The sequence below is a fragment of the Acartia tonsa genome, chromosome 3 (assembly GCF_053477335.1).
Source record: "Acartia tonsa isolate MP-2025a chromosome 3, ASM5347733v1, whole genome shotgun sequence".
NCBI lineage: Eukaryota > Metazoa > Arthropoda > Copepoda > Calanoida > Acartiidae > Acartia > Acartia tonsa.
Genome location: NC_137262.1, coordinates 41,789,626 through 41,810,149, shown reverse-complemented (window position 1 = coordinate 41,810,149; position 20,524 = coordinate 41,789,626). Strand labels below are relative to the sequence as shown.

The window sequence follows — 20,524 nt, the reverse complement described above, 5'->3', positions numbered from 1 at the left end:
TAATATTAAATTAAAAGAATAGCGTTGATGCTACAAATGATAGCTGTCATTTAATTGAAAGGTCTATTAACCGCTGGTACATTATTATAGCTTTAATTCTGAACTTGCCCAAATCAATCAGCCCCACTTATTTGGGACTTTGAATATTCCCTTGCCTGTACGCATTTTCTACATTTATTTTCCATTCACCGAATCTATTTCACAATAACTAAAGTCAATCTTATCTATCTATCTTTACCTAATAAACTATTTATTTCAGAAAAAAGATATAAAATGAAGAGAATAGCACTTATACTACAAATGATAGCTATGACGAATGGGCTACCACAAGGGGCTGACACTGAAGGCGGTGGAGGTAAGCCTTATATTATAACTGACAGGGTCAGGGTGTATGTCTGCTTGTTTAAAAGATCTCGCTAACATCATAACTTATGTGAAAAATACCAGGGATCGGAAGCCTCACGTAAGCCGCGTGTAAGCCTCAGTGAAATCGTGATTTTATCACTATAAAATTCAGCTGGATGTATAAAACGGCTCTTTAGCAGACAATCCTTCTTTCTTAATTTTTTTTTCTGCTCACAAGCAGGTTTAAAACTGAGGCTTATGCGCGGCTTACGTGAGGCTTCCGATCCCTGAAAAATACATACTAAAAAAATTGAGGGTCAACTTCCTCTCCCTTCCCTTTAAAAATCACCTTTACTATTTATAGCATCGTATTAAAGACAACTTTCTGCGGATAATGAAGCTAAAAATGTAAGATTAATTCCTGGTTCTCATCTAGAGAAGGTTATAAAGCCATACTGGAATATTCTATTAAATTTTATCTCTATTAATTTTGTATTTTTTGTTTAGTTGATCCAAGTATTCATCTGTTGTTACCAGACAATCTTTTAGGTAAGAATATTTAGTTAAAAAGTAGCTGCTTTATTTTAGTGCTTTCCAATCGAGCGCTGAAATCCCTCCTCTTATTAAAATTGAAAAATAAGGATTTAGGATGAGGGGAGGGGGTGTATCAGATAGTTTGTTTTCTTTTTTCCTATGGGAGGAAAAAATCTAGCGGGTCTGCACCTGAACTTTTTTATCCTGTGGGGTTACCTAAGGTCAACCTAACCTCACCTGAAATAATAAAGAAACAAACAAAAATTTACCATTTTTAAATTTATTTCAAAATAAGGGGGAATTCTATGTTCGTCTAGGTACTTTAAAGAAACCGTCTTTTCTTTTAGAAAAGTTTGAAAATAAATTCATAATTTGGATAGAGAAAAGAAAACCCTTTATTAAAATACAAATACACATATTTATTTATTATTTTTTATCTGAATATCAAAGTTTAAAGGTTGACCTTGCTAAATTTGTTATGAATATTCTTTTTCTTGTTTTTGTACTTAAGTTTCCTAGATTACATTGACAGGAATATTATACTTGAATAAAATGTTTTACTTTTCGTCAATGAAAACCAAGTAATCTAAATAATATGTAATTCGTGCACAATTGTATAGGAAATCTTCACAAATAATCATCCAGCTGCCTCATAGCAGCAGAGAAAATTATACTACCCGCTAAAAAAAACTATAAATTTTCCGATTATTCATGTCCCTGCCCTGCCTAAATATCAGAGATTAGAGGTTAACAGCTCAAGATTAATTTATTTGCAACGAGCTTTCTTCTTTTCTTATAAATAAACGTTTTTACTATGTTACACACAAATTAACATAATTCTGTTCTTTTTGTGTGTAGCTTCAGATTTCAACTACTGAACCAATTAAGTTAACTTTCTTTGGGAAGCTTTACAAAGTTATTAGGTTGTTATACTTTTTTATTTAAGTATCATGATTGGCTTAGGCTTTTTTGCATTTTCTTATCCCTTTTAATTCAAATATCCAAGATGCTAGGGGCACAAGCGCTTTTTCCAGTATAAAGTTGTTGTAAAAAGTAATTATTATGATACTTTTCTAAAAAAATTTGGCTTGATTTTGTAATCGATGTGAATATGTCAGAAATCTTGAGGGATAAGACAATACTGTAAATTTATGTACACACCCAAATATATTTCTCTACATTTAGATTATTTTTAAAAAGTTTAGCCATTAATAGTTTGTTATTCAATCTAGATTCAACAAAAGCTTATTATCGAACTTTGGGCACCAGTATATTTTAAACTACAATAAATAGTATATTTAGATTTATTGAAATAATTTCTAAATTCTTAAAATTAGCTAAACTTAAATTTATTTTTGTCTTTTTTTGTTGTTTTCAAAGAACATCTGGAAAATGACTTTTTATCACAAAGCTTGGTAATTAATTTACAAAAATGAGATGCTCTAAAGATTTGCATGTTTTTACCATAAAAAGGGCGGGGGAGGAAAATCTGAATTATTTTGTTTGCAATTGTTTAAATATGAATTTGTGTTTAGCATTTCCATTTAAAATCAACTCATGGTTACGGCGTTAGGTAAATTAGCAAGGAAATTAAAATAAATTATGTTGCATATATATAAAAGAATATAAAAAACAGTGAAATACTGTTTTTTATTTAAATTTTACGAGGTAGGTAGGAAACACTTGACTGTAAATTATGTTATTACCCAAAATATATAAATATACTCTTTCAGTTCATTAAAAAAGCTTTGGGACGTTCTATCAAACATTGATTGGGTGTAATTAACAAGCAGTGTTCAAACAGTTCGACCAATGTTTTTAATATGCAGGGGAATTTATAAATCAATTTATAGTTGTCTTATTCTTTAAGATCCTTGAATGCTAATTTGCATATTATTTGTTTTTAAACTGTGACTAACACAAAGCTTTACTGCTAAAAGAGACAATTTAGATTAACTATATTCCCATAATGATCGTGGTATAATATCAGCAAAATATTTTGAGTATACAAGAAAATCTACCAAACCTTTTTAGTAGCGAAGCTACTCTATAATTCACTTTGTCCGTCCGTCCGTCAGTCAGTCCGTCCGTCCGTAACGCTATGGGGGAAATGGGATTTACTCAGCTCCTATAAAAGATAGAATGCTGAAATTTTTTGACAACATTCCCATCATTAAGGAGCACAATTGACTATAAAACATCATTGGCGTTCGGACCGATTTTTAGCAGGTTTTAGGCTATTTTTATATTTTTCACATTTTTCTCCATATCTTCAGTGTTTATGGTCCGATTTTCAAAATTTTTTCAGTTATAGATATCAAAATTAAATTTCCCGTCGTTTAAAGGAACAACCATGAAGGCCAGACTGCCTTTTTAGCAGGTTTTAGGCTATTTTTTTTTTATATATTTAACATTTTTCTCCATATCTTCAGTGTTTATAGTCCGATTTTCAAAATTTTTCAGTTATAGATATCAAAATTAAATTTCCCGTCTTTTAAACAAAATAACCATGATGGCTAGACTGCCTTTTTGGCAGGTTTTAGGCTATTTTTATATATTTAAAACTTTTTTCCATATCTTCAGTGTATATGGTCCAAATTTCCAAATTTTTAAGTTAAGGATTTAAAAATTAAATTTTTTGTCGTTTTAATAAAACAACCATGACGGCCAGACTGCCTTTTATCAGGTTTTTGGCTATTTTTATATGTTTTACATATTTCCCCATATCTTTGTTTATTTTGATGCAATTTTCAAACTTTTATGGGATATCAGTATCAAAAGAATTTTTCCCATTGTTATGAGCATCTTTAATATAATTCACTTTGACCATCGTCATCATGCAAAATAAAACAAGGTTTCATGTCTATTTTATCCAATAAATCTATTCTTGATTTTAGTAAAAACCTTTTAAATCTACCTGTACGTATTCCCATCGACGATTTTTTGTGCTTCGCTACTTATGGATGTTGTCATCCTTGTTTTACCTTCATTTTCCCTTTTCTTTTCTCTCATGTTTGTTAATGATATTGTTGTCAGAAGATCATCATCTTCAAGGATCCAGGGATGGGACAATGGAGTACATAAATGTTTCCATTTTTCCCGATTCTTATAATGTAAAGCATTCTGTTATTTGATGTTTAGTAGCAAGTTATTATTTGTCAGAAGAAAAAAGTTTAACTGTCATTGCCCTCGCTCCCCCTTAAAGGGATCTTAAGTGATCAGATAATACACGATAAATAGTGTAATTCCCAATGATGATAAACAAAATTACCCCTTTTATAAATTTAAATTATTTGTTTGACACTTCTAGTGTAAATCAACCTATAAAAGACTATATAAAGTACCCAAAATTTATTATCAACGAATAATTGAATATACTTATAAAACTTTTTGTTTCAGTCTGAGTGTTCCCTCCCTCCCTGATAAATATGCTAATAATATTCATACAATTTAACAAGAAAATTATTATTTAAAATTTAAATGTCATTCTTTATATTAGAAAACGTGAAACGTTTTGTTTGAAGAAAAAGATCTCTAAAATGAAAAGTCCATATTACCCTAAAGAAGAGTCGCAAGTTATTTGGAAAAGATATTTAAAAATACGCAAGTTTATCTTTAAAAAAAAACAAGAATTTTTTGTCTTCAAGAGGATTTTCTTGTTATATTTATCTTCTTATTTCATATGATGTTTAAATTAAAGCTAGATATCCTTATAAAATTTCTCAATTCAAAAGATGTGCTTGAAAAGACAACATTTGTTCCTGATGTTTAATAATTAGGGTAAATGGAAAAGTTTTATTGTAACTAATTGAAAAATCTCATCTTGCATTTTGGGAGTTTTCTTTCAAGATATTTAATTTCTGTATCTTTTCAGGGATAATACAATGAAAGATAAATTAATGTTCATCCCAAATGTTAGGAAACTTCCCTGCTTTCTATATTCCTATACATGTTTAAAGAGCTGACATGTCATCAGGGAGTGAGGAGACATTGGATTGTAAATTACACTGGTATCCAAAGTTTTGTTTTATCCAATTGTTTACTTAAAACCTTAATTTACAGAAGAGGTTTTTTTTTGTTTATCAATTGTTTATAGGTTTATCATCCATTGTCTTTTCCCTGAAGATTTCTGCATATTATGAAGATTTAAAATAGGCTTGTCAAAAGATTCATAAGCCTGGAGATTTAGCTAAAACTATTATCCAGTGTTTTATCATTACCGCTAAATTAATACTCTACTTGATTTTACTTTGATGTTTTTTTTGGCAAATCTATCCTTTTAAACAATTAGGTAAGATCAAAAAGTTGTAGCAACTCTATAATGATTACCAAAAAAGGGCCTCAAGTTCATTTTAAGCATTTTATAATGTAATTATCCTTTACACTTAATTTTTAGGATTCTTGGAAAGATAAGGTATAATAAAATAAGCAAATAATTTCTATACTATGAAAATTATTACTATACTATGAAAATTATTACTATACTATGAAAATTATTATTTTTTAACTAACCAACAATATAATACCTAAAAAAGGCTTATAAACATTTTTTCACTGAAATTGAAATCAGTAATAACTGTTTTGAAAGGTAAAACTTGTGAAAAGATTTAGCTAAAAATAATATGATGTTGTTGTTGTTAGCCATCTGGAGGTCAGATGTTGTCACTTCATATGCCAAGGAATTCTGCGCACTTTTTGGGCTGCGTCCAGAGGTCAGAGGGGGTGAGTGTAGTGTTCTTAGCTGTACAGTTAAAAAGATGCTCAGTTGTGTGGTCATTTAATTTACAATCTGGGCATCGTATGCTCTGTGCTGTGTCAAATCTGCTTGTTGTAGACCGTAGAAAAGAACTATATCCTGATCTTAGTTGGGCAAGTGTGCACCGCGTCATACGTGTAAGGCCTTTTTCTTCCTGGACATTAATTACAGGGGGTCGAGAGTTTAAAACTTTGTTTGCAGGATATTTATTTCTACAGTCTCTGTGAGCGTCGTCATGAATCTTCTTTAGCCGTTTCTTGTAGTTGCGTTCAACCGGTTCACCATCTCTGAGATAGGGTTTGACAAGAGGTACATTGTTGATGATGGTCTTTCTCTTGTCTCTAGGCATGATTGGTTCATGTAGAAGGTGGTGATTAGGGTGAACTGGGCGGTGCATGGAGAGAAGGAACTGGTTCGTTAGCATGTCATTGTGTTCTTTCACAGGGAGGATGTTGGTTTCCTGGTGAAGATGACTGACCTGTGACATTTTAATACAACCAGTTGCTACTCTCAGAGCACTGTTCTGTGCTCTTTGCAGCTCATCCCAGTTCGTCTTACTCAGAGATGGCGTCCAGACCGGTGATCCGTAGTTCAGAACTGATCTACCTATGGCCTTGTAAGTATTTACAATAATCTCCTTTGACTTACCCCAGTCAGTCCCTGCCAAGCATTTTAGCACGTTAGTGCGCTGCTGTACCTTCTTCTTGGTTTTGATGGCGTGCTGCCCGAAGTTGTGCATCGGGTCGAAGGTGACTCCAAGGATGGTTGGGTGCTTGACAGTCGGCACGTCTTTCCCTTGGATGGTGATAGGGAGGGTGACACTCATTTTATTGCTGAAAGTGGTGAAGACTGTGGCCGTTGATTTCTCCGGGGAGATTTCAAGACTGCGGCCCTTGAACCAGGTGGCAAGTTGGTCCAGGTAGGGGTTTATTTCATGGCAGGTTGGGTCAATGAGGGGCCCCGAGTTGAGTACCTGGCAGTCGTCTGCATAGGAAATGAGCTTGATGTTGCCTGGTGGTGTAGGCAGGGTGCTCATGTAAAGATTGAAAAGGAGGGGAGAAAGTACACCTCCTTGAGGTACTCCTTGTCTGACAGCCCTGAATTTACTTCTACAGTTACGGAAGACAGTATATTGTTGTCTGCCGCGTAGATAACTGCAGAGGAATCTGATCAGGGTGCCAGACAGCTCGAGGTGCAAGATATCATTCAGGAGCAACTCATGATCAACAGTGTCGAAGGCACGGGACAGGTCGATTGCAACCAGGATGGTCCGGTGACAGGGTTTCCGTCTGTTCAGGTTGCTGGCAATGTGATGGTTTACTTCCTGTAAAGCTGTCACTGTTGATCTGTGCTTTCTGAAGCTATGTTGATGATCTTGCAGGTCTACAGCTGCTGAGAGCTCAGGAAGGATGAGCTTTTCTAAGATCTTTGCAGCTGGAGACAGGAGGGAGATTGGCCGATAGGATTTGCCTTCATCAATCGGTTTACCCGGCTTGAGTAGCGGGATGATCTTGCCTGTCTTCCAGATGGATGGTATGATGGAAGTGTTGATGGTGGTGTTAAAGAGTTGGGCAAGATATTCTACACCCTTGTCCCCAAGGTGTTTGAGCATGACAGGAGAGATTCCGTCAGGTCCAATGGCCTTGGAGCTCTTAGAGGCTTTAATGGCCTCTTTGACTTGTTGAGGGGTGTATTTGTACACTTTGTCACTTTGTCAATCTTCCCGTTTGCTGAGACTATCCTACCATTGAACTTAATAGCTGTGTTGGTAGGTGTTTTCTGCGGCTGGCTGATGCCTTTAATGGTTTTCCAGAGCTTTTGAGATCCTGCTTCACAATTATCAAGGTGGTCTCGCCATTGTGTTTTCCGGTGTTCATTGATCTCTTGTTGGATTTCCCTGTTGAGCTGGTGAAAGCGATCACTATTTGGCTGGCGCACACGGAGCTCGTCACGTTCCTTGATTTTGTTTGCGGTGCTGGAAGGGATGTTGTGTTGTACATCAACAATGCGACCTTTGGGAATAAACTTTCTGGCCGCCCTGTTGATGATCTTAGTGAACGCTTTCTCCCCCTTTATAGATGACGTGGGGTTAGGGAGTCTGGAAAACTTAGTCTCAGTAAACTTGGTGAATCCAGTCCAATCAGCTTTGGCAAAGTTAATGTAAACTTTGTCGTCAGACTTTGAGTTGGTGGAGATGTCTGCTCTAAGCTTGATTATGATTGGTAGATGGTCTGAGTTAAGACTGGATGTCACTCTCCAGGATGTGTATGGCAGGATGGATGATGTTGCCAGTGTGATGTCAGGGGAGCTGTTGTTTTGGCTGGTGACTCTGGTGTCCTGGTCTTCGTTAAGAATACCCATGTCAGAGTCGTTGATTTCATCAGCCAATTTGCGTCCCCGGGCATCTTCTTCCCCCTTGGAGTACCAGTTGGCATGGTGGGCATTGAAGTCCCCGCCTGTGATGGTGAGGCTGTTGCCAGAGGTGTGGGAGAGGATATCCTGGAGTGGAAGATTGGAGCCATGCTGACAGCTAGAGACAGGAGGGATGTAGATGTTGTTTAAGGTGATGTTGTCCTTTTTCCCTATGATGGAGATACTCTGGAATTCAACATCATCGTTGTTCTTGATGCTGTTGGGGATGGTGTTGCTGTGGAAAGGGATGTTTTCCTTCACAAGGAAGGCAAGGCCGCCTCCCTTGTCTTTCCGTCTGTCCTCCCTGATAAGAGTATAACCTGGTGTTTTGATGTCTTTAGATTTATCTGTCAGCTTGGTCACTTGCACCATGGCAACATGGATGTTCTCAGTTGTCATGAGGTGCATCAGTTCTGTATTCTTGCTCTTGATGCCGTTGATGTTGACTTGGCATATATTCAGTTCTTGTTCACTGCTGGTGGGTTGTTGTTGATGATGTGTGGGGGGTGTAGTTGATGGTGAGGATGGTGGTGAGGGTGTGGAAGAAGGAGGTGGAGGTGGGAGGGGGGTGCAGCAAGGGCCTTTCCACTGCTTAAGAGCCTTCCTTGCTCTTAATGATTTAAGTTGGGAACATTTAAGGTGAAGCCAGGATAAACAGCAGGTACATTGAACTGAATAGTGAGCTCTTGTGATGTTCTTGGTACAAGGTGGGCATGTCCAAGGTCCAGGGTTCTGCTCGATGCCGGCGATGATAAGCAATAGCAGAAGTAGCTTCCGACTAGCATACTTCCTTGTCGAGTAAATTAAAAAGATTGAAGAACTCCTGGCTGAAGTGATTCATCTGCTCCTTCTGGAGCTTTGGTGTAGCAGATGTTGCTCGAGTTGTTGGTCTCCTCGAATGGTTGTGGTTGGGGACGGGGATGTCCCACAAAACCCTCTGCTGTATGATAATACAGTTACGCATACAAATTATATTTTTTCAATTGGAAAATAATACTAAATATGGAAATCTGCATTTTTCAGGGAGAGAGGATATATTGATTTTATTCATTTTTTTTAACACGTTTTATTATTTATAGGCTTAAAATTGGGGACTTTTTTTTATTAATTTTCGATTGGGTTGTAAAAACAAGCAGTGTTGAATCTTTTCCATCAATTAGTTTTACCTAACTGAGGGCATAGGTTTTTTCATCATTTAGAAGCTTAATATTCCAGGGTGTAATTAAAAACTTAAAAAGCCTAACATTTTTTCCAAGACTTAAATCTAAAAATAAAAGCAAAAAGCCCTTACGGGGCCTATGTTAAGCTTACCTTAAATAGATAACCTAATTATTTCAGTAGTCATTAAGATTTTAAGCTTCAAACAAAAAAACTTACTACTTTGAATTATAGGATAGGATTCTCATTCAAGTCTTCCTAACGATGTCTTTTTAATTTTCGTTTAAATCTAAATAATATGAGTTGTAAATTATGGCGACGGAATGTTGATAATTGCTTAATAAGAAACTGCTGAGCTGCAGGTTCGACATTAAGAAAACAAATCTTGGCAGCTGCATTCATTTCTCAATCCGTTGTTTACTGCTTTATTGACAAGAATATATTAATTAACTGGCGGCTTTGGATGCGGATTTTAAATTGACTGCCAGAAGCTGCGAAGTTAAAAAAAGATTTATAGATAGATAGTAGCAATGGAAAAAGCAATAATGATCATCTACTAACATCTTTGCATGAATACAAATTTAGTATCTGCAAATGGATATAGAATATGTGGATATTTTTACAGGGGAAAATTTTTCGTCAACCTAGGTTGCTAATATAATCCTCATTTTTGGTCATTTAGTTCATCCAGACTGAGGACAGGGGATTGGTTGAATGGAGGGTATCGTTAATTTAGCCAGCTTGAAAGCATCATTTTATCACGAAATATTACACGAAAATTTGGTGCAACATCCAACTAATAATATATCGATTAAATTAGTATCTGCAAATATACAACCAACATATATGTGCATGTAATGTTGCACAAATTTAAAAACAATATTAAAATCAATAAAATAAAAAAGAGAAGAGAAATTGCATTATATTTTTTTGTAATTATTTAACCAGAATTGAAGATGTTAGTTGTTTCTCAGGGATCTGGAGGGATAAGACAATGAACGATAAATTAAATTACAACTCCAATTAAGATAAACAAGGTTACCCATTTAGAGATTAATATCATTGGTTAAGTATTTACACTACTAGTATAAACCAGCTGATCAAGATTTAAGCACTAAAAGTTTTAAAGACAACGAATGAGAGAACTTATTCAATAGTCTTGGGTACCAGTGTAATTTACAGGACATTGGTCCCTCCCTCTCTTGATGTTTCTACACTCTATCCAATCCTTTTTAAAAGAAATGTTCAATACAAAACATTGTTGCTTTGTGTGCATACCCAAACTGCAAAGCAAAGACAGTAGACAAGTGTTTTTGATTGTCATCTATATGACAACTTATACACAATATCCCGTTGACTTCATTTGCATGAAGCCCCCCAGGATTTGGGTTAAATGTAGGTTAGGTTTATAGAGAGTCAAATATTGAACAAAGAAACAGTAAATTACACTGGTACCTAAAATCTAGCTCTTTCTCTTATTGGATGGCCTAACTAAGTTGGGTATTATTTTTGATTGATTGGTTGGCTCAAACTAGCAAGAAATCTGGAATTTGTAAACAAGTAGGTATGATTCAAAACAATATTTTAGTAAATTTTGATAGGCAGGTTTTGAGCCATTTTGCTAGGTGAAAGAACAATTCCCCCATTAGAAAAAGATACTTAATATAACATGGGTTTGCTTAAATATATAAATGGATTGAGAATAAATATCCAAAATAAACCATAGAAATAACATACATACATTCAAGTAATAATAAGGTTTAAAATGAAAGATACAGGGATATTACTGCCAATGTTTTTGCTAAATGTTTGTAGACATAAGATAAAAATATGCTAAAATTAAAATGCAAGCATAATGTCCAACGCAACAAATGTCCATACAAAGTAAAAATTTTTGCAGTATAAAAATATGTTTTATTCAAGGGGGGAGGAGACATTGGACTGTAAATTAAGTTTCTCTTCTGGCTATGCTATTTGTTTGCTTAAAAACTTTTTTGGTTTATTATGAAATCTTTATTGGTTTTTATAAAACTAGCGGTTTCGCCCCTAGCATCTAGGGGCTTTGCCCCAAGAGGTTTGATCAACCTAATTTTTCGTATTTTAGATTTAAAATAAAAGTTTTGACAAACATTTTTAAGGGGGAGGAATTGTTTTTTCTTGGAGAGGAGGGGGGGGGGGGGTAGTCGACCCCACTATTCTAATTTTAGTTTTAAAAAGAAAAAAATATGGAGGGGGGAGGAAATTTTCCTTTTTTGGGGGGTTGGGGGTGTCCCACCCCCCAAGAAATAGTTGTAAACCTTCCCGGGACCTATGAGAAGCTGTTAAGGAGAATCCGATCGGTTTAGCGGTTAGCGAGATCCTTCGTTACAAACAAACAAACAGACAGACAGACATCGTTTTACTTTGTAATATAGATTACTGTGTCCAAGCTTTTTAGCCAATACTTTTAATCTACGCCTTGAGTACTTTTGTTCTTTATAATTGGGTGGCAGATCTTGGTATCGTCCTCAGTCTTATCCATAGAGTAGAGAACTTACAGTACAATATTGACTGAAATTAATATTTCGACGGGATAGAAAATGAACGGCTAAACTTAAATAAGATATTTTCAGGGTGGGGGGGAACATTGAATTATAAATTTTACTGGCCACAAAAGCTTAAAAACACGATCTCTCATTTGTTACCTCGGAAACTTTAGGGACTTTGGTTAAATTTTGATTGACTAAGAAAGACCCTCTGTGTTTAAATTCCAATAAGCAGAGGGGCTACTATTGTTTATTGTAATTAGGGTACATTTATCGTCAATGGTCTTATCCCTTAATGTCCATGGATATTTCTTAAATATTATGACTGCACCTCAAAAGCAAAAATAGAAAACAATATGAAAATATAAAAGTACAATTTAAGAGTAACAAGATATCTTTCTGCTGTGGAGGAGCTCGCAAACCGCTGAACCGATATCGTTCTTCTTTACATGGTTATCACAGGCCCACGAGAGGTTTATAGCTATTTTGAGGATGGATACCAACACCCTCTAAACAGAAATTACATATAGAAAAATATTTTTTTAGAATTAAAAGTTGAAGGTGCTGTTTTAGGTGCTCCTATAGGCCTCAAGGGGCTTAGTCGATAATTTATGATGAAACACTATAAAATAACATTTTCATATTTTTAGATAGTTTTGGGTGTTTATTTGGTTGTGCTGGCGGTCAGAATGGACTTGGAGGTGAACCTGGCCCACAGGATACAGCTACCATTTCCGCACCTCTGGAGGTATAGATAGACAGACAGACAGATAGATAGACAGATAGATAGATAGATGAATCTGGCCCATGGGATACAGCTACCATTTCCGTACCTCTGGAGGTATGGTGGATATATATATTATAATATATAGATAGACAGGCAGATAGATATTTAGACATGGACATAGATAGATAGATAGCAAGATCGTCTTTGTTTGACGATGGAAATCACATTAACCTCGTTATTATATTTAGGTGTCTGCTTTGGATATTGTAAAGCCAGAAGATTTAAACATTCCTGGGTTGGATTTGGATGATCTCACTTCAAATAGGTGTAACCAGGTAACTTAATCTCAAGACCTTTTTCCTGAAGTTCTAACTGTGCATGGAAATGAGTTCCGCCTGTTTTGTGCCAAGTTTTTCCCAATACTCTTACTATCAATGTCTTGCATAATACATGACAAAAGTAGGTATCTTTAACGTGTTTAAATACTGTCTGGACTAAGATTTGTACCTAAGACCTCATCAACGACGAGCTGATACCTTCGTTTGAAAGTAAAAGCTGTAAATATTTTTTTCATAATAATTACCTGTTTGAATGTCAATACAATCCACCATACTTACTAAATTAGTTATGGGCAAATGTATATGACTGAATATATTATTTCAGAACCCAGTAAAAGTGTCGAACTATTACGTCAGAAAAAATTAACAATTAACCAATGAGAGACCGCTAAATATTTTACAATTGGTCAATTACAGTGAATACTGGCTTCTCATTGGTTAATTGTTATTTTTTTCGTACGTCATAGTTCGACACTTTTACGAGGTTCATTATTTCATATTCAGGAGGGGTGTGGTGGGGTTGGGCTGACAGCTATACCACATCCAGAGAGTAAACCTGTTATAGTTCTATTGGGAGAAGATATGACTAACTATATATTTTATATTCAGGAGGGGTGTGGTGGGGTGGGGCTAGCAGCTATACCACATCCAGAGAGTAAACCTGTTATAGTTCTATTGGGAGAGGATATGACTAACTATATATTTCATATTCAGGAGGGGTGTGGTGGGGTGGGGCTAGCAGCTATACCACATCCAGAGAGTAAACCTGTTATAGTTCTATTGGGAGAGGATATGACTAACTATATTTTATATTCAGGAGGGGTGTGGTGGGGTGGGGCTAGCAGCTATACCACATCCAGAGAGTAAACCTGTTATAGTTCTATTTTGGGAGGATATGACTAACTATATATCTTATATTCAGGAGGGGTGTGGTGGGGTGGGGCTAGCAGCTATACCACATCCAGAGAGTAAACCTGTTATAGTTCTATTGGGGGAGGATATGACTAACTATCTATTTTATATTCAGGAGGGGTGTGGTGGGGTGGGGCTAGCAGCTATCCCACATCCAGAGAGTAAACCTGTTATAGTTCTATTGGGAGAGGATATGACCAATAATGCTTCTGAAATTATTGTTCTTGGTGACGAACAAGAACAAGTAAGTACATTGTCCGTAACGGAAATCTTATCATTAATATGATCACCTTAATCTATAATTGTCCTATAGATTTTAAGCTTGGCATGATGATTCCTGAAATAGAAGGGTACAATTTAAGAAGTGTAGCAACTATATCCTATTATATAAAGTAGTAAGCTTTTTTTGTCTGTAGCGAAGGATCTTGCTAACCTCTGAACCGATATGGTTCTCCTTTAGAGTGAAGCTTCTTATAGGTCCCAGAGTGGTTTTAGGCTGTTTAATTTTTATAAAAAAAAGTCGTTGTAAGGTTTTAAGTTATTTTTCTTCACTTTTATGTCCCTTCTAATATCCCTAGATACTAGGGACGCAGCCGCTAGTGATTATTAAAAGAAATACTTTGTGTCCAGATTAAAAGGTTGTTTTTTTGGCTTGATTGATACGATTTTTAATGTCCTATTCTATTGTTTTTTTTTCTATTAATCAAATGACATATTTTATACCTAAACTCCGATATAATTTACTATAATAAGCACAATTTTATAAAAACATTGTATTTTTTAGCAAACTCTACAGCAGAGTGGGCTGTTTGCTGGTATTCTCAATCAATTATTCAACGCAGATCCTAATTCAGGTAAAAAAGTTCTTTTTTTGATATCCAAGAGTTATATACAGACTTTTTTTTATCAACCTATTAATGACTTTTATTTTAGATTTAAGAAATGGCATTTTTATAACAATGTATGGTTTAAACTGTATCATATTTCTTTATTTTTACCAATGTCTTACGCCCCTTTAGGGGGGAACCTAGGGGAAATTTGTAGCTGGACAAAGTGTCTCAAAAATCAGCCATGTGACATCATAAAACTGAGAGTTAACCATCTCTTTTTAAGGGGTTTTCTTTCCCACTTCTCCTGACATCTCCCTCATTTTCATGACATCACATGGCTGATTTTTAAAACACCTTGTCTTGCTACGAAAATTTATCTTGGACGGGAAGTGGTAACCTACCCAAAAAATAGTTAAAAACCTCACATGAACTAGACTTTAATATAAGGAGTATATGTTTTTATTTGACTTTGATATTTGATTTCAGTTCTTTCTTATGATGTGCCCAAAATCGATCCAGATTTTGAAACCACGCTATATCCACAGTTAGAAGAATCTACTTCCATTCCCCCACTGCCAGAAATTCAACCAGGAAAACGATACTTTGGTAATAATTAATAGCATCGTATTATAGACATCTTTAATCCGGGTAGTAATTGCACCAACCTCTAAGGACTCACCTGTTTATTTTCACCTGAAAACTAACTATTTCCCTACATATTAACAAAAGTTTTTAATTACAGTTCTTAAATTTTTGTTTGTAAAATCCCCTGAAAGTATCTATATTAGTTGATAATGAAAATACTCCTGCCGCAGAAGAAAATATAGTTTCTCAAGAAGAAGAACAAGAAGAGAGACAGCCTAGAATTTCAAGTAATATAGATAGATAGATAGATATTTGGATAGATTGGAAGAGAAAGAGATAGATAGATAGATTGATATTTGGATAGATTTCAAAAGAGATTGATAGATAGATAAGAAGAAAATAAAGTTTCTCAAGAGGAAGAATTTCAAGTAAGATAGATACAAGATGTCCACTGTCCCCCCCCCCCTCCCTACAAAATTGCTTAAAAATTTGCAGATTAGAATTATATAATATTTTGCAGTTATACTCCCTAATGCAGAAAGAGGATTATTTTGTAAGCCAATGCAAAATTTGCATATGGAAATATCTCCTATTGACATTAGTATTAAAGAGTCAATCAAGATATTTTGACCAATGCTCATTCAATGAAGTAAAATAAATAATAGTCCTATGTTTTTGCACTCCTGTAATGTAATGAAATCTAATATCCTGGGGTTAAAAGAAAAGAATAATTACAGGGCTCGGCATCAGCGTGTCAGCCACATGTAAGCCTTGTGGAAATCAACCTTTAACAATTTTAAAAACCAGCTGTAAGTCTGAACCCGACATAATTATGATAATCCCTTTTTTTCAAAACATCCAAACGGTTTTAAAGTTGAGGATTCTTCGCAGCTAACACTTGGCTGCCGAGTTCCTGATAATTGAAAAAAAGTTTCAATCAATTCGATTTCTTTAGCTGTTTTGAAATTAATATTTGACCACCTTCTTTCAAATGCACATTTATTGTTATTTAATCTACATGGAAAATGCCGGTGCTCAAACAATAATTCACAAACTTATTTTTAATTTCTAAAGTTACTGAAAAGCTTTTAAAATATGATTGTATTTTTGTTCGACCTTAAGAATATAAACACTATTACTTTAAATATTCTAAAACCTATAGTCTGTACACAGTTTGTCTCTCAAAATTTTCACAGCACTAAAGTTTTGTAGTTTGCCGATTAAAATTTTTTTTCAATGGATTACAGTCAAATGAAATTCCAGGGTCCAACTTCGTATATTACATATTCTGTACACATGGGTTTCCCTGTCCACTTAAAAAATTTGGATCTAATTTTGTTACTAGTTGTTTTTTGACACCTTTTAGCTGATTTTAGCTTTTAGGTTGCTACGCTACTTATATTAGCTATTTACTGACTATGGTTTTAAAGTGAACCTAATAAAAGCAATTTGTTAAACTTTTTATGTTGTTTTAAATGGGTTTACATTGCAAAATAAAAATGCTGAACACTTAATCTAAAAGTATTCAACACACACATTCATACACACACAAGCTCACACACATACACACACACAGGAAAGGGAACATTATTCCTAAATAAATTCATTAAAAGATGAAGATTTAAGAAAAATTAAAATATTATTGCCTAGTTTTCTTCACAAGAAGTCTATTTTTCATTTAAAATGTTAATTTTTAGTATAATGAGGAAGGGGAAGATTTGGACTGTATTTTATATTATACTAGCGGCTACGCCCCTAGAGGCCTCTATGGGCACTTGAGGCGGAGAGAGTCGAATTTAATAACCCAATTTCTTATTTTAGATTTTAAAAGAAAAAGTAAAATAATATTTGGGGGGAAGGGTGAAAATTTTTTTTCGGGGGGGAGGGGTATTTTTTTATTTTTTTGGGGGGGGGGTTGGGGGTGTCCCACCACTAAGAAAAAAATTATAAACCTTCCCGGGTCCTATGAGAAGCTACCCTGTTTGGGAGAACCCGAACGGTTCAGCGGTGAGCGAGATCCTTTGGTACAAACAAACACATAGACACACAAACATTCTGTTACTTTAGTATAAAGATTATATACCCAATGTTTTATTAACAGTTCTCTAACTCGTTGGATTAAATCATTAATTAAGTTTATTTAATAAAATTAATCCTCTGTCAATGCTCCGCCCTGCCCTAAGTCCACTTTAATCCGATAATTCTAATCTACAACTTTTAGCTTTTAAAAGCTTGAGCCTTGCAAAGAAAATTTGTAAAGAAAAAAATATTTCAATGATTTAACATATGCCTTAAATAACATTAAATTATTTATCGCATCGTGTTATAAGCAGCTTTCCGTGGATATTAAAATAAAAAATTAATCTTTTTTATTTTATCATAATTGAATAATTGTCTGTAATATGATGCTATAGATGATTATTAGTTTGGCTTAAAACCAGTTCTAATTCAGCGGATAATAATCGGCGGTGTAGACGAAATAATATTCTGAAAATTTTTGGAAAAAAATTTCATGTATTAATAAACATCCAGTTTATAATTTACTTTGGTCGTAGGTCTGTTGGTCATGGTTCAAAACAATTAAATGCTAAATCATACTAAAGGTTTCGTGATTTTTTTTCTCTATTATATGCATATTGTCTACTTTTTTTAAAAATGAGCATCAAATCGATAACTAACTCTATCAGAATTACCTTCCGTGACTTTTTTGCGCTTAGCTAATAATTGATGATTGACTCTAAAAAGTGTCTGACAAAATGAGCCGTGTGATGTCAATGATTTTAATGATTTCCCTTTCCCACTTCTCTCCCTTTTTTGACGTCACACGGCTAATTTTTTTCGAACACTTAGAGTCGCATTGATGTTGGCAACTCTTTTTTTCTATATGTTTTTTTGTAGGTGCTTTAATTGATGATCTAATTGAAGAGAATGTTTATATTGAAGAAAATGATGAAGCTACAACTAGAACCAATGAATATACTACAGGTATAGATTTGTATATACTTGATAGATAGACAGATAGATACCTAGATCTATAAAAAAAAATAACGGATACACTTTTAAAGATTACTTTTATTCTTGTATAAAAGTAACAGGATGTATTTCTATCTCTGTGTTTCATACCGAAGGATATTGCTAAAATTAGAAAATTAATTCCACGGAGGACTGAAAATATACTGGCGAAAAAAGTGTTATAGACACCCTTTCTCATTAGTTGGATTAAAGACTATGTTTGTTTGTACAAACTAGTGGTATTAAATGAGTAATTTGCAGTAGGGTTATTTTGTTTATTATAATTAGAGATATACTCATCAATTTATCGTCCAATGTCTTATCCCTTAAAATCACTGACCAATTCTCATAAATTTTAGTTGCCTTTGGGACTGCTGATGCTGATATTCTTGGTGATGATAATGAGTTTGATGTTGAACAAGGTAAATTTCAGGGAGGGAGGGAAAAACCTTTTCTCATTTGTTGGTAGAAAACCTTGATTGAGGTTTTACTTAAATTTATTGTCAATTGTCTTTTCCCTGATGGTTCCTGCAATCAATATTTTATGAAAGTAATGAACTAATCGTTTTAAAAATTAAATCGAATATAGAGTGTGGGGGGGGGGTGGAGGTTTTTTTTGCTGGGCCAGAGATCAAATCTGAACTAACGAAATAAACGAACAAAAGAAAACTACTCCATTTTTTTTAAATTTTACTTCAAAATGAGAGGGATTGGGTTGTGCTCTACTGGGGACTTTGAGGGAAACTGTTGTAGTTAAGTATGAAATAAATTATCGAAAAATATTTATTTAGATGGTTTCCTAAAAGAAACAAACAGTCTTGAATCCAGGTATGCTTGATTAGTTACTTATATACCCATTAATGGATAAAATCCATTTTGTTCAACCTAACCAGGTATAGGGTACATTTTTCCTCCATTTGTTACCCTTTAAACCATGGGCTCGGCAGCCGCGTTGAAGCCTCAAAATTAAACTCTTTTGGTTGCTTTGATTTTTAATCAGGTGTAGGTTTCTTATTGTTTTTAAAACAGAAAAGGCTGATTTCCAAGGCTTACAGGAGATTGACGAACGTCTGCCGAGCCCTGCTTAAACTGAAAGTATTGATATTTTACAACTATGAAAATAGTTTAAAAGAAATCTATGCATGATTCTTCCCATATTTAAAAATTCTTTATAAGCCAAGCTACTGTTTAAATATGCCTAATTAATTCGCATTTTGCAACATGATGGTAAAAGAATTACGCTTAAACCTTTTGAATAAATGTTATAAAATATGCCAAAGTTTTTCATTAAAAAAATGGTAGCTTTTTGGTACTGCTTTTTTTTATAAACAATATCATCCTTGTAAGCTTCTGAAAAATTAATCCTTTAACATGACTAATCCGGCTATAAAAATAATTTCTATAACATTGTTTTCCATTTTAGGAGAGGCAGAAAACATGAAAACAATCCTTTTGATTCTAATATTGTTACTCAGAAACCACCCACTACCACGGTATCAAGATAGATAGTTGGATAGAGAGAAACACTTATACTTTTGATTCTAATATTATTACCCATAAACCAACTTTACCACGGTATAATAAATAGGTAGATAGATAGTTGGATAGAAAAATAGATAGATAGAAAGAAACACTTATATTTTTGATACTAATATTGTCACCCATAAACCACCACCTACTACGGTATGATAGATAGATAGATAGATAGATAGTTGGATAGAAATGAAGATAGATAGATAGTTGGATAGTAAGAAACAATTATAATTTTGATTCTAATATTGTTACCCAGAAACCACCTACTACCACGGTATAAAAAATAGGTAGATAGATAGTTGAATAAAGATATATAGATAGTAAACTTAACATTTATACTTTTTACGATATGCTAGATAGATAGTTGGATAGAAATAAAGATAGATAGATAGAAAATATTAGAAAATAATCTAAATACTTATATTGTAGCTCATAAATCTACCTTTTAGACCAGGATACAATGCAATAGTAATCTTTATAAAGGTTTCGTGACTTTTAAATTACATTTTTTGTAGAAGTGATTAAAGTTCCAATATTATAAAACTTTTTAGGTAAAAGTAGATGTAACCCACGACACAAGACTGGTTGATACAGATTTTACTATTGAACAGAATCTTGTTGAAGCTCCAAGATCATCAGGCTCTGGTGATGATGATACTAACATTAATAATATAAAAGGGAAGCTCCATAACTTAACAACAAAATATTGATTTACATCCCCAATTACGTTAAATAAGGTTAGCACTTTTGAATATTAACTTATTAGTTGAAAATTTTTAACACTATTAGTTTGAACTAACCAATCAGTTACTAATAGAAGTACCTAAAAAATTTGTATGCAACAAATGAGAGAGCAT

The 20,524-nt window shown here is 34.2% G+C and overlaps 1 protein-coding gene across 1 annotated transcript; it reads left to right on the top strand.

The window, feature by feature from the left end:
• Window positions 1-233: 233 nt before the first annotated feature.
• On the top strand, window positions 234-20,377 carry LOC145314885 (uncharacterized). The gene is made up of 13 exons (XM_080154963.1): window positions 234-355; window positions 853-894; window positions 12,381-12,478; window positions 12,706-12,792; window positions 13,718-13,951; window positions 14,492-14,561; window positions 15,024-15,143; window positions 15,326-15,409; window positions 18,021-18,107; window positions 18,494-18,556; window positions 18,926-18,962; window positions 19,558-19,627; window positions 20,219-20,377. Exons 1-13 carry the CDS (start codon window positions 274-276, stop codon window positions 20,375-20,377), a joined length of 1,233 nt encoding a protein of 410 aa, XP_080011089.1. The 5' UTR covers window positions 234-273.
• Window positions 20,378-20,524: the final 147 nt, after the last annotated feature.

What these genes read in the sequence shown, in the direction of transcription:
- LOC145314885 (XM_080154963.1), top strand. Translation starts at nt 274, where the DNA reads ATGAAGAGAATAGCACTTATACTACAAATGATAGCTATGACGAATGGG. An exon ending in AACCAATGAATATACTACAG is followed by an intron (nt 18,108 to 18,493) that starts GTATAGATTTGT and finishes CATAAATTTTAG; the next exon opens with TTGCCTTTGGGACTGCTGAT. An exon ending in ACAAACAGTCTTGAATCCAG is followed by an intron (nt 18,963 to 19,557) that starts GTATGCTTGATT and finishes TTTCCATTTTAG; the next exon opens with GAGAGGCAGAAAACATGAAA.